Source organism: Durio zibethinus, chromosome 4 (genome assembly GCF_047325235.1).
Source record: "Durio zibethinus cultivar Kanyao isolate XHJ-2024 chromosome 4, ASM4732523v1, whole genome shotgun sequence".
Classification (NCBI taxonomy): Eukaryota; Viridiplantae; Streptophyta; class Magnoliopsida; order Malvales; family Malvaceae; genus Durio; species Durio zibethinus.
This window is the reverse complement of record NC_143165.1, coordinates 5,504,282-5,521,131: the sequence shown is the minus strand read 5'-3', so window position 1 is coordinate 5,521,131 and position 16,850 is coordinate 5,504,282. Positions and strand designations below refer to the sequence as shown.

General features: G+C 32.2%; 2 protein-coding genes across 6 annotated transcripts; both read right to left on the bottom strand.

Annotated features, from left to right (window-relative positions):
- Positions 1–250: 250 nt before the first annotated feature.
- Positions 251–10,638, bottom strand: LOC111287640 (histone-lysine N-methyltransferase ATX3-like). Of its 5 annotated transcripts, XR_016341397.1 has the most exons (25): positions 9,405–10,638; positions 9,274–9,329; positions 9,000–9,183; positions 8,609–8,716; positions 8,441–8,509; positions 8,273–8,341; positions 8,083–8,171; positions 7,860–7,952; positions 7,612–7,747; positions 6,984–7,056; positions 6,732–6,831; positions 6,517–6,641; positions 6,033–6,178; positions 5,758–5,862; positions 5,511–5,575; positions 5,170–5,383; positions 4,567–4,653; positions 4,363–4,419; positions 4,189–4,278; positions 3,969–4,055; positions 3,081–3,155; positions 2,561–2,661; positions 2,252–2,473; positions 2,041–2,086; positions 251–660 (listed from the first exon to the last, which is right to left on the bottom strand). XR_016341397.1 is itself a non-coding variant. In XM_022878307.2 (23 exons), the coding sequence occupies exons 1-23, from the start codon at positions 10,281–10,283 to the stop codon at positions 2,383–2,385; spliced, it is 3,099 nt and encodes a 1,032-aa protein (XP_022734042.1). In that variant the 5' UTR covers positions 10,284–10,638; the 3' UTR covers positions 2,154–2,382. The 5 variants fall into 5 exon arrangements, 3 of the variants coding, with proteins under 3 accessions (XP_022734042.1, XP_089615368.1, XP_089615369.1); XR_016341396.1 differs by lacking the exon at positions 251–660 and having other exon boundaries at positions 1,811–2,086; XM_022878307.2 differs by lacking the exons at positions 251–660; positions 2,041–2,086 and having other exon boundaries at positions 2,154–2,473.
- A 2,203-nt stretch (positions 10,639–12,841) lies between these two features.
- LOC111287641 (cytochrome b561 and DOMON domain-containing protein At3g61750-like) lies at positions 12,842–16,326 on the bottom strand. Its single transcript, XM_022878309.2, has 4 exons — positions 15,645–16,326; positions 14,730–15,126; positions 13,912–14,189; positions 12,842–13,117 (listed from the first exon to the last, which is right to left on the bottom strand). The coding sequence occupies exons 1-4, from the start codon at positions 15,981–15,983 to the stop codon at positions 12,842–12,844; spliced, it is 1,290 nt and encodes a 429-aa protein (XP_022734044.1). The 5' UTR covers positions 15,984–16,326.
- Between the last annotated feature and the right edge of the window lie 524 nt (positions 16,327–16,850).

The window sequence follows — 16,850 nt, the reverse complement described above, 5'->3', positions numbered from 1 at the left end:
ATTACAAATGAAATTTGATTTTTGAATTTATTAAATGTCATATTTTAAAGATAATTGTAATTATATAAATCAATTGAATTAAATTTTACGTTTAACACAAAAAACAACTTTAAGGTTAAATCGCTAATGTAATTTCATACTCGGACCAATGAATAAGCTGCAAGGACTAATTTTTTGGCTTCGATATTGTCCCCTCTCCCCTTTTGATTGGAAAATGCCAAGATCAGTTGAGTTGAACACATAAAAAACATGGGAAATTTTTAATTCAGACTGTACATTGAATTGCTGAAAAATATTTAATATTTCAAACGTGTTCTATCATACAACGTAAATAATGCTGCTGCAACCACATGAAACAAAACGGTTTATTTCAATATTTACATAATGGTATGTTATATGTACTTCTCTGTTATGGATTTGACGGTTTTCGAACTACGAATTTGGGATCACGAGCATGGCTTACATATAAAGATTCTGCAGCTAGAACTTCAGTAAGCTGAAGAAACCATGGCAGACAGAGGCTGGAAATTGGTGCTCCTATTAAACCAATAGAGAGCCCATTTCAGATTGCAAAGAGTATATTTCAGAGCTTTGGTCCAATTCTCTTGTTTATTGAAGCTTTGTGTGATGGAGTAGTTTTCCACTTTGTCATTCTCAACCCTGTAAGATGTCATGACTACTGAGGATGAACCGTGAAGGGAAATATGTTCATTCACACAATAGACTCGGAGTTTTGATCCATTCTATCTATTTAAAACCACCAAACTAGGATTGAGAATCATATACGCAAAAGACTAAAAGGTGAGCGGAAATATGTTCCATATCACATTGCTTGGGCCTGGGAAGATAATGGCTTAAGGTCTTATTTCTTGTATTTCTTTTTCAATGAATTTAAATAACGATTTTTTTATATTAGGAAATAATAAAATTCGAATCTAATATCTAATGCTTATATTAGAGTTGATAACGAATAAACTGATTAAGTTGTTTTTATCAATGCATGTTATTTCAGATTTTCAAAAATCAACTCAAATCCTAAATGAATTTTTTTTTTTAAATCGAATCAATTCGAATTTAATTAAAACATTTAATCTCTAAATCAAAATTAAATTTAATAAAAAAAAACCAAACCAAAAGAAAGACCAAAACGTTTAAAAGTAAACCAGAAAAGATGTAAACGTAAGCAATAAAAAGAAAAATATAAAAATTAAGAAAGTAAATAAAATTTTCTTTTATAAAAGTGAGTGACATAAAAATATTCAAAGCTATAACTTATCATGATTTTTTTTTATTAATTGTTTTTCCTCCACATAAATAACAATTTTAGCACATCTCAATTTACAAATATTTTATGTGAGATTTATCTTGGCTGCAAGATAAACCTCAACATGGACCAAAAATTTGCAAAATTTATATATGCAAATGGGTTTAATAAATCAAAAGTTTACAAAAAATTTTATCAGAACACAGTTTATATGAAGAAAAAAATTCAAACATCACCTAGGTAACCTCATCAGGTTGCAATCATCTATCTAGTTTTATAAGATTATAGTATACCTCTAATTTACTTGTTCCAGCAATTATCCAGCAATTATGAATTGCTTTTGTAAAAATGTTATTACATTCTATTTGTCTTCAGCCAACAACAATAAATATACAAAAGGGCTAATGCCGTAAATAGCCTTTAAACTATAATAAAATATTTAATATAATATCTGAATTTTAAAAATCTCTAATATAATATTTAAATTAATAATATGTTAACTAATATATTATTTATACCAAATATGATTGACACTAAATGATGACATTTGACACAAAAAAATCTCTAAATATCATAGTAATTAACATATTTATTATTCAAATACCATATTAAAAATTTTTAAAATTTGAATACCATATTAAATTTCACTATAATTCAATAATCATTCATGATACTACCCTATACAAAACAAAAACCAACAGATATTTGGTGCAAAAACGTTAAAAACTATAAGAAAATAATTTTTCGTTAATTAACTAGTCCTTAAGTAAATTTACCTGCTTGACCCTTAGAAAAGATACACAAAATGGCATAGGGCTCGCGCTGCAAGATATAAGATGGAATGAGGTGCCAATGCAACAAAATTATAAATACTATAAAAGCCACCAGGTAAAGAGCTGATAAGTTTAAATATTATTGAAAAAGAATTACAAAAAAAAAAAATGTGGTTGATGGGGGAAAAAAAAAAGGAAAGAATTACAAGCTCACCGATGACAAAAACTGAGATTCCTCATTTGTTTCAGTTCTGATTTTATCAAATACTATCTAGAAGGGGAGAGGTTCCCCATCAGTAAGCAGCTCTTTGATGCTTCTTCCAGGAATAAATGGGACTATAGACCTTAATTCATATATTTTCTACAGTTGGGAGCCTTACACAGGCAAGGAACTTTAAGTTCATCGCGTTCGTCGGGATCAAACAAATAATCATACCTGTCCCAAAAATCATATATATGTGATATTATATCATCCCCTATGTGATATTATATGAGTGAGAAAAGAGGGATCCGCAAATCTTACGTTAGCTCATCGCCTGCAGACACATTGGTCTTAGCAATAAGGACTATCCGACTCTCCTCATCACCAACGCTCATGATCCTCGCATAGCAATTAGGCATGCACTGCAAAAGGGACGATGCTTCAGCATACAAAGAGAATTTACAATGCTACAAGCTGGTAATTTAAAACATGATATGACATGACACAAAAACGATATGAATAAAAATACGAAAACAACACGAATTAAAATTTTAGTAAAAACCATATATAAGTTTAACCAAAAAAAAAAAAGTATTTTATGTTTTTTGTGTTGACTGAAATTGTGATACACAATTTCATGTAAAACACAACATGAATTACTAATATTTTACACGACATAAATACATGAATTATCAATTCTATACAAAAGTAACACTAACACTACTTAAGTAATCATAGGTACATCCTCTTTTGTTTTTCTTTTTTTTTTTGGGGGGGGGGGGGGGGAGTGGGGGGAGAGAGAATGGTGGGAGGGAGCATAAATCCAATTATAAGGCCATACCGAATGGTTGATTAAGCGAGCAATATTCCCCTTGTTGGTGGCATCAATCACTACTTCCTCACTGATTTTGAACAGCTGCATTACATGTAGAATAATCAATAAGAATCAGTGTTCTATACAAAATAAGCAGGCCACAATGGCAGCAATGACAATAAAAATTAGACGTATCCAAAAATCAAGGGTTTTTTTTATTTTTATTTTTTATACTTGAAACTATCAAGATTTGAACCCTAATCACTGAAACTAAGAGTACAACACTCTACTAACAGACCAAGTGGCTTTTGCCAAAAGCAAGAGTGTTTTAAGCATGATTAATTACAGACAATCAAAGAGGATCTAAGACTCCAGAATGTGTCAAGATAGTACAACAAATGGAGTACCTTCAGCCATTTTATAAATGCTTTAACATATACATGATCACAAAGATGATAGGGACATTTATCTTAACCTACATTCAGTTCAATATCTGATGGTTGGCTGAAACCATTGGCATGGAATCCTTTTCTGGAATTCCAGCAATTTATCCAATCTACAGTAAACATATCAAGAAGGCATTCAAAAAGTCTAGGAACCCTTTGCAAATTAAATTAACTGATAAGACAAACTATTTGGTCACGTGGGTACTTCAGAATTATCAAACCTTGAAATTTCATGAAACCAAGAAAATATTGACATTGGCTTATCAATTCAATACTGTAAGTAATATTTGTATTATAAGCCAGTGCAAAATCATGTGCAGAACCATAGCACTTCATGATGATTCATTGGTATGTGAATTTTATGTCTATAAACGAAAAATCTAGACCACAAAGATAGTCAAATCTTAACTGTTTGAATACCAAATGCAGCACATAAATAAATTAAACAGAGTGATTAGAAGAAACTTACATAGCAATCTTTTCCTTCAGAACGATACCGAGCCTCCCTAAGATCTGCAACACTGCGCCTAACCTGCTCACCACGATACTCAACAACCTGAACATAGACATGATGATTATCAACACACTAAACATCAAAAAGGTTCTCTTGATGAAATGCAACTTCAAACCCAATCTAGGTAGCGGTTTTAAGAAATGGATAGAAATAGAGATAGCAGTCAATAAAGTACCATTTCTCCTTCCTGAATGTTCCTACGTGCAAAGAGGCCCCATCCGTGAATACCAGATTTACCAAAACAAACTCGGTGATTCTCCGTTCTCTAAAGGCACATATGTAGATTGAATTAGAAAACTATATCAAACAAAGAAATAACCATGGAACATAATCAAGAATTATAGCTTACCTGCAAATGGTATAGTCGATCCTTGAATGACGAGAATATGGTAGAATCATCTACTTCCTGTTACAAGACAATGGAATTATAATGATGGTAATCTCATTGACCAATCCAGAAGGACCAAGAAGGAAAAAATAAATGAGGTCTGTTCCAAATGAAAAACTTTATGTTCAAAAGATAGGAGATCTAGAACAAAGAAAAGAATAGCACCTTATATGTGCTCAATGCACTAACTGCATCTATATGATGATGACTTGGCCCACTCAGCCGGTGGAATATAGGCTCCCCTTCAGCCCTCTGGCAAATACGAATAGTATACATAAGACAATAATGATACCAATAATTGCATCATGTTAGCAAGAGTTCACGTTTCACCCCCATAATTACTTATTCGTTGGGACAAGAATCCATGGGAAGGATTAATTTGAGGATGAGGAATTATCACACTGACTTGCTTTCTTCCTTCCCCTTCTTAGTTCAAGAGAAACCTTTTTAATTGTCTAAAGGAGTGTTGCAACAAATGAGGTATGTTGCCATTGACGTGAAACCCACCTCCTAATTATACTAAGTACCATTATTATTGGGAATTTTCAATTGAAAAAAAATACAGGTCTAGCAAACAGCTTTAGCTTCTACAAAAAAGCATACTTAATTGAAAAAATAATCACATAAAATCAATGGACTTCACCTTCATGAAGAAAGAAATAAAAAGGTTTCAGGAAGTACAAGAATAATAATCAGAGAAAATTGGAAAGTATTAACAGATTATAAAAAGTTAAATGACAGCACGTCACAAGATTCTTGGACATCTACCTTAAAATGTGACCTTCTAAAAACACGGCATCTCACAGCAGAGTATGCATCAAACTCATTGGTCTCTGGAGCTGGGGATTCAGGGGTCTCTGCATTCTTGGATGAAATTAACCTTGAACCTCTAAGACATTCATTCTCATTCTTAAGAACATTTCTGGCAGCAAAAACCCCTGAAGGAGTATGCATGACAACAACTGCATCGGGACTTGGGCTCCTGCACCAAAGACCAAAGTATGAGGATCCAATCCAAACAATAACAATGATGCATACAGGAGCAGGTCCAAAATTATCAGCTTCCCTTTGTTCAGAAAATGAAAAATAAGAAAGGACATAAACCAAACCTGTGAACAGCACAGTAAACTAACTTTTTTGTCATTTGTATCCCATTCTTCTCTGAGCAGTGTAGCTGTAAATTTAATTCATAAAATAGACATAAATATGAGTTCACAATAAAACATGTTCTATAAAAGTACAAGCACTTAAAGTCAGTCATATGCATTCCAGCAGCCATTTGAGTTCATACAAGACTCTTCAACTTAGAAACCAGGGATGAACATTTGTCTTTAAGCAAAACATAAAAACACTTACTTCCATGCTATATCCTGCTTTTGATGCACACATCACATGAAAATAAGTTGTGCACTTGCAACACTGAGTGCAGGAACCATGAGTTTGCTTACAAATCACGCAACTCTGTCATCCACACAATTAAAGCACACTTAGATGGAAAAACTGAAATGTTGTGATGCAATCATAAAAATATGAAAATGCAATGCAGTCCTTAAGCTAACCAACAAAAGATCTTAAACTGAATTCTCAAAAGATATAATAGTTTAGAAGGATCATTTAATTCAAAAAGGCACCTTCAAAAATGAACTTGATGGAATTCTAAGGATTCCAACAGCAGGTTCCATCTTCTCATGATTTGAGAAACCAACTTCCGGCCGAAACCAGGCACATGTGACATGAACCCAAAGTGACTCAACATCGGTTGGCTTCAGAGCACCCCCTGGAGAAGCAGATTTTACATATTATAAGAACAAACAGTTGAAAGAAACAGTCAAACTCCACAAAAAGCCCTTTCATTTACAAGTGACTAATATAAATCCCAAAAATGACTTTCAAGGCAAGAAGTGATATATGAGTTAACAACTGAAGTGCCACTCACATGTCATTGCAACTAAGTAAATATGTCCCAAAATTATTTTGCTAAGCAGATAATCCTTCCCCCCCCCCCTCCCCTTTTCTTTCCCCTATAGCTTACATTAGTGCTTTCAGAAAAGATCTTTATAATGTACATATATGAGAATAAAAAAGAAGTGTAAAATCCAGTTTTAGATGACATGCCTTTCACAGGGCAAAGGCAACATTCCCTCTCGATATCAGGTGCTTCACAAGCTCTACAAACCCAAGAAGTCAAATCTTGAACATTGCTTGCCCCATAGCATTCTTGGTGAACAGCTATTTGACACCTGAAAAAGGAAAATTTTCTTTCCAATAAATCAGGCAATTATAAAATGGTACACAAGTCAACATAAAGAAGTGATGCGTGATTAAAATACCTGTTGCATATAATAATTTTGTTATAATCCCAGTCTTCAACCCATCTACATATGGCACATCTTTCAGTTGTCCATTTTGCATCAACAGACTCATATTTTTCTATGACAATGAAAGTAATAGTCAATTAAGTTTCAAGCTTTTAAAAATTGACTAACTTCTTCAACTCCAAATGGTAAGAGGGGATAAAAGAACTCCAAGAAATAAAGTTCTTTAGAAAAGGTATTTTACATCCTTTAGAAAAGGCATTTTACCTTGCAAAAAACCAATTAGCTTCCGCTTATCTAGCTTCAGAGTATCAACACCAAAGGCATTATATTCAACAATCTGCACACAAGAACCATACATGTATAATGCATGTGAGCTTAGATTATAACAAACAAGAAAAAAATGGGGTTATTTTGATGCTTTTGGGAGGTTGGGGATGGAGGCCATTGAGCTTTAACAATCAGAAAGCAGCAACAATTTAGTATCTTCACATCAATTACAGAGGATGCGCAAAAAAGTTAGCATTCACAAACATTACCTGAAACAATTATAAGCTTAACTTACATGTAAGGACTACAAAATTACAAGCCAATACTATTATGGCCAAGCCAGATATGTACTGGTCAAAAGGGAGAAGAAAAATAGTATGTAGGATTCAAGAAGATTAAAGAAAATCCATGAACAGTAACCATTCAGCAGGAAAAGGTGGAAGCAAAATAAAAAAAATTAAAAAGAAAGAAAGCTTGTTTCTTTGTGGGCAAAATCAAAGAGTTTATTCTTCTCCTAATGAACCTAGAAAATACCCAAAAGAAGGTTTTAAAGCAACTTAAACTATAAATAACTCATGTAAAAGAACAAAGCCATGCTTCCAAAATCACAAAAACCAGAACTTACCCATTTTTCCAGAGGTATCATTGTGTCTTTGACTTTCACACTGTACTTCCATTTTTTAGCTCTACAGCCTGTATGCCGCTCCCATTCACTGAGTGTATACTTCTTTGACCCACACACACCACACTCACATACAACTCTAGAACATGAAGGAAATTTTTATATAAGAACCAATTATAGTAGATAGAAGTAGAATAGATAACAACCTACTTTAACCGATTCCAAATATTTTAAACCTTTCCAGGACTTACAAGTGAAGTTTTGGAATATATGATCCTTCCATGCCATTGCAGACTACAGTCAGCTTGTCAGGAGGAACACCTTCCCCCCTTTTTTCTGTAGATCTGTTTCAGTGTTTCATCACGTTATTAGGTCTAACGCATTACAAATGAACCAGAGGATTCCCGTAAGACAAATATGTAAATTCAAATTGGGAACTGTCAAGAGGATGAACATAAATTGTTACCAACATACTTGATTTTTGGCTCTCTTTTCGGTAAGTATGATTCAAATTTGAGATTTGCTTTACATTCGGGGCAGTAATAATCAGTATGCTCCAGATCCTTCAAACATTGATCAAGTCAGTACTACTGACTTAGGTACAAGATAACATATGAGGGAAACATAAACATAAAAATAGGCAAGTTGGAAATGATAGTGCTACCTTGAAAAGTTTACTGCTAATGTTGTCGCATTCAGCATGTACCCACACATTACAACCATCACAACAGACCTAATTCACAGGGTTAAAGCAACAATCTTAAAATATGCAACTATTTTATCAAAGAAAATACTCAAAATGTTTAGAAACTCTAAACTGCATATATCTTACCCAATTGCCACCATCTGAATGGTGCCAAATCTTCTTGCATATGCCACAATACTGCTTTGATTTCCGCAGCTGTAATGATACATGAACACCATTTTAAGAAACTAAAATTTAACTGATGTTCAAATTGAAAGTCACATAGATCCTTGAAAGGAAGAATCTTGTATTGACCTTAGCACAATGTTTGCACAAAAGCTCAGCTTCATACGTAGATATCTTCATTTTCTTCATAGTTTTTAAAGGGACAACTGAGCCGCAGCTGTCACAAGGTCTTGCACCCTGCACAAATCAACAGGGCATCCTTACAACTGAACTACTTTGCAAGCCCTATAAGCCCAAAAAAAAAAAAAAAGAGGGGGGGGGGGGGGGAGGAGAAACCAGAGAACCTAAACCAAATTTTACATGAAGAAGAAAGAAATATCCAACTGAGCCGGCCCATAGTAGAACTACATTGCATTCTATGTCCCTTAGATCACCGAAATTACAGATGCCTCACAAACAATTAATGTCACAAAGCTCAAAGTAAAAAATACAACAAAAAAATGGTTCTTAATAAACTTACCTGGTTTTGAGAGTGTAAATAATCCAAATCCTGACTTGAGCCACTGGGTTGAGCATCTGGGTATCCTATTTGCTGGGTCTTATGGTCAGAGTCTAGATAACCATTTTCTGCTAAAACCGCCTCCTCCATTGCCATCTGAAAATCACTTTGTTTCCACTTGTAAAATTGGGTTTGCCCCTGGTATCTGAACAAGGAAAATTTCAAGAACATTACCCCTTGTTTCCAACACATTATCGTAAAGTCAGCCAAGAATGACCATCTACAAAGAAAACACCTGTCCATAAATTCTGCAAATGGGAATATCATTCCTTGTTTCACCCACGCATAATCCTGCTAGAAATTGCAAATATATGAGTATGTCAGCCATAAACTAAACAACAAAAGCAAGTAAAGAGATAAGATTACCCTCTGCGTTCCGTTTTTTGAGTACCCAAAAAACATAACGCAAATAGCACCAGGAACACAACAACTTAAGACTGCTTCAGGAGCTTGCAATATAGGATCAATCACAATAGCTGGCCAGGCTGGGTATCTCTTCCCACATTTAGCCCAAACTATATCACCCAAAGCAAAATCCTCAGGCTTATACACATCTTTCCTCTTTCCAGCTCTCTCTTTTCTCAACCTCTCTAAACCCTTATAACTATTATACCTAGGCACAAACTCATCTGTTTCAGGCAATGTCAAAGAAGAATTCAAATAATTTCTGTAATCAAGGCTACCATTAATCCCTGCATAACCCACTCCTATTTCCTCTCTTCGTTTACTAATTAGATACAAATCCGAGCTTCCATATCCAAACTTATCTTTCATATATCCCGACCGATCAAATTCAAATCTTGCGCTATCAAATTCATCATCCTCCAAGCTTGAATCAGCATAATCAACCCTCGATTCTCCGTTTTTCCAAGAATCAAGAACGGCGTCGTTGAATCTGGAAGGAAGCATTTGAGTTCTTCCTCTAGATGATTTCAACAACGGTGGCTTATAACTCTTCTTGGAACTCTTCTTAGATTGTTTTGCTTTGTTTGCTTTATTCAAATTCATTGAATTCGACTCGAATTCACCAGCCCAGTACGACCCCTCGCTGCTCCAATAACCTGAGCCGCTGCTGAAATCTTCGAACTCGCTGTAGGAATAATAACCATTCGATTTTAATCGCTTGGGATTCGCGTCATAATCGTAATATATTTCTTCGTCTTCGTAGTCGTCGTAGCTCGATTCTTCGATCTTGCAGCGTTTCATGCTCGGCATTTCAAGTTTCCCCGTCCGTTTGATTATCATCTTCCCTATCAAAACCCTAATTTAACATCGAAAGAAAGCACCCAATAGATTTAACGCAATCAGTTGACACAAATTCAAGTCGGTGATTGTGCAATTGACATCCACGCGCACCAGATTCCCCAATTAAAACCCTTAAAAACTCCCGATCGATGTAATGAAACAAGAAGGGAGCTACAAAATTCGCACGTCTCTTCCGCTTTGTGTGTCTTCCAAGTTCCAACAAAAAACTGAACGAGAATCCGAATTTCAGGATTTAAATTTTAGCCAAAGAGATTGAAAAAAAATCGAAGATTAGAAAATTAAAAAAAAAAAAATGGAGATGGGTAATTAGAGTTGCTGTGAAATTGTTATAGACAAGGAAAGGAAGGGATCTTGATAGTTAATATTATTATTATTATTATTTTGTTCTATTGGTTTTTTTAATTCGATTAATCTATAATATTTAAAATTTTTTTGAAATCCAATTAATTTAAATTGAATTCTACCATTTAATTTAGTTAGGTTAATTGATTTTTAAAAATTAAATTTTTTTTAATTTTTAATTATCTATTATTTTATATTATTTTTAAATATATTAAAATAAAAAATATTATTTTTATTTTATAAAAAATAAAACTTATATAAAAATTAATAAAAAATATTATCTTGTTTTTACATCGTCATAATTCATAAAAAAAGATTTGCTTGGAAACTAAAATTTTTATATTTTTTAAAAAAACTTTTAATCATTAAATTAAATCAAAGAATTAAAGACATACAAATATAATTTAATTTAAATATTTTTTATTTTATAATATAAAAACCAATTTAAAATAAATTAAAATATTAAAAGAAAATTTGATTCCAGTTGAATTGATCATCGTAATTTTAAATTAATATTTTTATTTTTAGATTTGTTTTCTTCAGTCATAAATGCAATTAGTGTTGTAAATGGTAATATAATATGGGTTTAATTAGAGTTTAAGGAATTAAAGGATTTTAAAAAGATGGGCCGGTGGCGCAGATGGCGCAGTGTTTTGGCTCCAAATATTGGAAAGACGGAGGGAAAATTAGAGAGTAGGAAATTTTGGGTTCGTGCGAAGCGCGAAAATGAAAATTGAAAGCTGTGGGAAGTGGGATGCGCCGGCCCCTTTGGCTAAAATGGCTCGGGGCTTGGGATGTTTTTGAGGCTTACATTTATTAAGTACAGGCGGATCGTCAAACAATTTAAAGGAGGTCACGTAGGTATATACGTTAATTTTAAGTATAGTATTTTGATATAATATAAAATAATATAAATAATAAAATTTAATTTTTTTAAAAAATATATATATATTAAATAAAATTAAAAATTTTATTTTATATTTGACATATCAAACATAAGATATAATATTATAATTTTTATATTTTAAATATATTTAATAAAAAATACACATAATATAAATATATAAATTATTAAATTAGTCACGATGAAATTGTGGGTTAAATTCAAACTCTAAGAATGTGGTTAAAAAAATTTACATTTCAAATTGTGATGGAATACTAAATACAATGATGATGATTCAAATTCTTAAATACAAAAAAAAAAAAAAGAAAAAAAAATCCTCATTGATGTTGTGCAGAGAAATGCATGAGCAATTCTCATTAGTGTTGATTTTGATACGTAGCTAGCAAAGCTACCCTTTTTGGCTGGAGGCACGGGTGCTTGCCCTAGTTTTGACTTAGTAACAGTTTTGTAACAGAGTGATATAATGATGAACATCATGTAATACTCTAACGTTAGATTTAATGATTTATATATTTGTATGATATAAAATATTAAAATTTATATTTATATATCATATTTTATATGAAAATTATATATTATAATATGTTGTGGTAGAAAACATAAAATATATATTTTTTATTTTATAAAATTTATATATAATTATTATTAAAATTTTAAATCATATTTTTTTATATATTTTTTTATTTCATATTATATTATTGTGTCGTATTTTAAATTATTAAATATATCCAATGCTATGAAAAATAATATTTTTTTTGACAGAAACAACATCAAGAAGCTAAAATCAAAATTATTCTAGATACAAATGCATCTTCATTTTGCGAGTAGGGTTACAGTTGCACTTTGAGAATTTTGTGAGTCTTAGTTTTGTCCTTGGAAAATTAAAATTGGAATGGTTCAACTTGGCAAACAAATATGAAGTTATTTCATTCACTTCTCGTGCAAAGAGAATTTACACATAAAATAGATTTAATAATTTTCAATACGAGATATGAGTTAAAATTTTAAAAAATTTAAAAAATATATTTTATATTTAAATGTGTTGACATGAACTATCACATGATAATTTTTAAGTGTTTGATACAAACAAACATGATATAAATACATAAATTATCATATTTACATGAAATGAATTATATAAAAAGTTCAGGTTAGGAGTTAAATTCAAGCCTGGTCCCAGTTTGACATGGCTTGACATCTTCAAGGCTAAATAGAAGATACAAAACACATGATTAGCCATTGCCAACCCCTCAGCTCCATCGAAGTACTGAGAATATTTGAACTTGAGCTACTAAATTGGATTCATTTGGAAGGTTGGAGACAGACTAGACTTGTCTCTTCTTCTCATACACGATAATCCTTCTAAAACAATAACTGCAACTAGAGTTATAGCAAGGAGAAACCCATAGCCAATCTTGCATTCATTCCCTGCATTTGCTATTTCAATTCCCAATATTATATTCAAAGCTCCAAAAAACAATGCGATTCTTCCAAACCAATGGTGGTACCAGTTCCAGTATCGTCGGTACTTTGAATCTTTGTCTGGCCGTAGAAAAAATGCCATTATCTGATATCACATTATTTGTCAGATTTCATTAGCAATTCAAGCTGTATAAAGTAGTATCAAATACGATAATCATGTAGCTTACAAAATTTTAAATATAACACGAAAATATTAGAGGATGAAAAAAAATCAAGAAAATTTTTTTGAAATCGTAATATTTGGTTCGGTTTGGATTGATTTTTTTTATTTGGTTCAAGTTAAATTCATATATTAAATATATATTAAGTTTGGATTGAATTTTTTATTAGCAAGTGAAAAAAAAAAAAACAAACCGAACTAAATTATATATTTTTATTAGTTTTTATATATTTTTAATTTTTTATAAAATAAAAATAATTATTTTATACCTAAATCTATTTAAATATATAAAAAAATTATATTAAAATAATATATAAAAACATATAAGTTAAAAAACTGAAGAACTGGACCAAACAAAAAAAATAAAATTTAGTTTGGATCGGATTATATAAAAATTCGGTTTAGATTCGGATCAAATTTTAAAAATTCATAATTTTATACATTATTCGAAAAAACCGAATTGAATCCGATCAAATCCAAACCATTGTCACCTCTAGGTGACACAATATGAAAAAAAAAAAAAAAAAAAACAAAAATGTGAATGATTTAAAATTTTAATAAAAACAAAAAATGTATTTTCTATTTTAATGTATTGATACAAATTATAAACAAAGTAATTTTCGTATTTATATGTATTAGATAGGAAACATGTTTAAACATGGGTAAAAAATTGCATAACCATATGTTGCAAGCTTTGAAATTTTCAAATAGGAGCAAACCTGGAGAATGCTGAGTACCAGCACAAAGATTCCTATGGCTCTATGCGCTGGAATATCAGCATCCATGCTTCTGTGGAGTTGTATTCCGAGGAGCACAGCACCAAGTCCCAGGATGAATCCTAGAAATTGAATCCCAGCATGAAGATAATACCATAATGGATCTTTGTGCTTCAAGTATCTCGCAATGATTGCCCCTGCAGGGAGGAGTAAACCCCATCCTATTACTCCCAACATCGCATGGTTCTTTTTCTGGCTCATATCTATGTCTAGAACAGAAGCTGCAAATAGAGTTTATGGTTTTTGTTAGCAATGGTTTAAATTGTGCTGAACATAATGCTTCGATTATTTCAATTAATGTATAATGTTTTAGATGTTTAAAAATTGATTTGAATTCAAATCTTTTTTTTTTAAATCAATTCAATTTGATTGATTTTATTGGTTTAATTTGATTGAACTCATTGGATTTTAAATTTTATGTTATTATTTTAATATAATTTTTAATATATTTAAATAGATTTGAATATTTATAAAATTTTAAAATATATAAAAATTAATAAATATATATAATTCGATTTAAATATTTTTAAATTTTTTATGTTCTAGTCCGAAAATCAAATTGAATCGTATAAAAAACATGTAATATCTAGAACTTAAACTGAATTGAAAAAAATTACTCAAATTGAATCGAATAGTGAAATTTCAAATTGATTTTCAATTTTCTTGATTTTTTTTTCTCAACCCCAGTGCTGCTTTGCGAAAGAATGATGAGCTAATAGATAGAAGATATTTGGATTGAGGATTTCTTAGGATAATCAAACCTTGAGAGAAGTCGAACCAAATGGCAGTCTTGTCATCGTGTTTAGTTAGGTGCAAATGCGTAGGATATCTGCATCCGAAAGCCAATATGATAGGTTGCCGGCCAAGACGATGATCAAACTTGGCTTGAAACGCCAAGTAAATCATGGCACCATGAAGGACCACAACCGGTGGAATATTGTTAAGTGGCAATTCACCCTTGTCTGGGATGACTTGTGATTCATCGTCACCTTGCAAGTAGTATTGCTTGACTCTTGCATGACCTTTTCTATCAAACCATCCTACCATAGCACTTGATCCAACCATCATCCCATTACTGGAAAAACCAATCCCCACCCATCCAGTTGTGTAGACTGCTGATAGTATGATGGTCATGACATTGTCTCCCCTCTGATAATACTGTATAAATGGTGGTAGACATGGTTAGCTAAGTAAAACATTGGCTAGTTAAATCAGAGTTTAGCTCAATTTATTTATACAATCACCTTTAAATGGTGGTATTCAGTATATGTGTAATCTAAATCTCAACACTTGCAACCATTTTTTTTATTTCCAGGCTGCAGCCTTTTATGTAAAAAAAAAAAAAATAGCTAATTCATGTTACAAGACCAAGCTCTACATATTTTCATCATTTTCTAAAATCTCTCAATCAACTAAGCAAATAAGGTTCAACTTTGAAATTTGCAAGAATATTATACATGGTAATTTTAAATATGATAAAGCATATAGTTTAAAATTTTAAAAAAAATTATATATGAGTTTGATAAAAATAAAAAAGGATGAATTCTGACGTGATAATTTTTGTATTCTATATGTATTTAGGTACAGTAAACAGATACAGATGCAAAAGTTGACAGATATAAAAAATACACAGAGAGGAATATGATAGTCTGAAAACAAGAGTCGAAACAGCTTACCCTCAAAATAAACGTATTCCATATAGGCGAACAAACCATCTTGGAAGTGGATATATTTCCATAAGGTGGACCAAGAAAACTAAGATCAGTACCACAAACCTCATATCTTCCACCATCACCATCACCAGCAGTACTAATAGAACCATCGGCAAAAGGATCATCGGAATCATGGGTGAGGACTTGATACTGTCCATCATTATCTGGATCAATGTTATCAGGCTCGACCCAGTTCTTGTTAAAACCTGCAGCTGCCAAAAACTTAGGTTCCAGGAAAACAAAAACAAGGTATAACCCAACAAGAATCCTGGAAAACGATACCCAGAAGCTTGAAGTTGCCATTGGGATCGATTCAAGGGCATCAAAGGGCAAGCATTTGTTGTAGGAAGGTCAAGAACAAGGAGAGAAAGTGTGAAGGCGCTGAGCCAGCCAGGGCGGTTAAGATGTTCCAGCTTCTTTGGACTCAAGGCTGAATTATAGATGGTATTGGTGATGGTGGCGTTGGCGGTTGGTGATGGCGGGTCATCATCGTTCCCGATAGCAAACTCATTACCAAACTGTATATCTCTTATGTCTCGAACTGTTTTATGTAAGTTTAATATCCGTTACAGCCTTTTGCATGTTTTGGATAGCTGTCTTTTATCAACGAGGATTGGCTGAAATGAATTAGATTGGAGATGAAGACATTAGAAACTTACAATTGGCTTTTTTAAGGTAAACTGATTTGATAAATTTAAAACCAATTTGCCTTCCAAAATAAGTACCTCCATAAGCTTTGACAGGGTAGCTAATAATAAACATAGTCAGGAAGAAGTAAGGTTTATCTGTGAGAACGATAAAATCAGACGCGGGTAGAAGATTTTTTTAAGGGTATCTACTTATAATATATACATATATTATCTATAACTATATATTAAAACTAACCCCTTAAGATGAGATGGGGACAGCTAAGCAATGTGATTCAAATCAATTGAGGGTTTGATTATGGAAAAAGTTTATGGAATTAAGGGTTAATTTTGGAAAAAAGTTTTAACAGAACCTTCTCTAAAAGCTTGAATCAGAAACTTCTCCAAAAGCTTCCATTGGAGCATGCAGAGCAATGGTATCTCTTCTGTTGAACGGATCACTGGCTCTATTGGAGCATGCATTGGTGTTTTTACATGTTTTGGTAGAGGTTTTGTCTTTGCATCTGTTGATGGAGGTTTTTTC

Coding starts and splice junctions, on each gene's coding strand:
- LOC111287640 (XM_022878307.2), bottom strand. CDS start 10,283: ATGATAATCAAACGGACGGGGAAACTTGAAATGCCGAGCATGAAACGC. Junction 6,179..6,516: donor TTGCCTTTGCCCTGTGAAAG/GCATGTCATCTA, acceptor CTGCTTCTCCAG/GGGGTGCTCTGAAGCCAACC. Junction 4,420..4,566: donor GTGCATTGAGCACATATAAG/GTGCTATTCTTT, acceptor GTCTTGTAACAG/GAAGTAGATGATTCTACCAT.
- LOC111287641 (XM_022878309.2), bottom strand. CDS start 15,983: ATGGCAACTTCAAGCTTCTGGGTATCGTTTTCCAGGATTCTTGTTGGG. Junction 15,127..15,644: donor GGAATACGTTTATTTTGAGG/GTAAGCTGTTTC, acceptor CCATTTATACAG/TATTATCAGAGGGGAGACAA. Junction 14,190..14,729: donor TTGGTTCGACTTCTCTCAAG/GTTTGATTATCC, acceptor CTCTATTTGCAG/CTTCTGTTCTAGACATAGAT.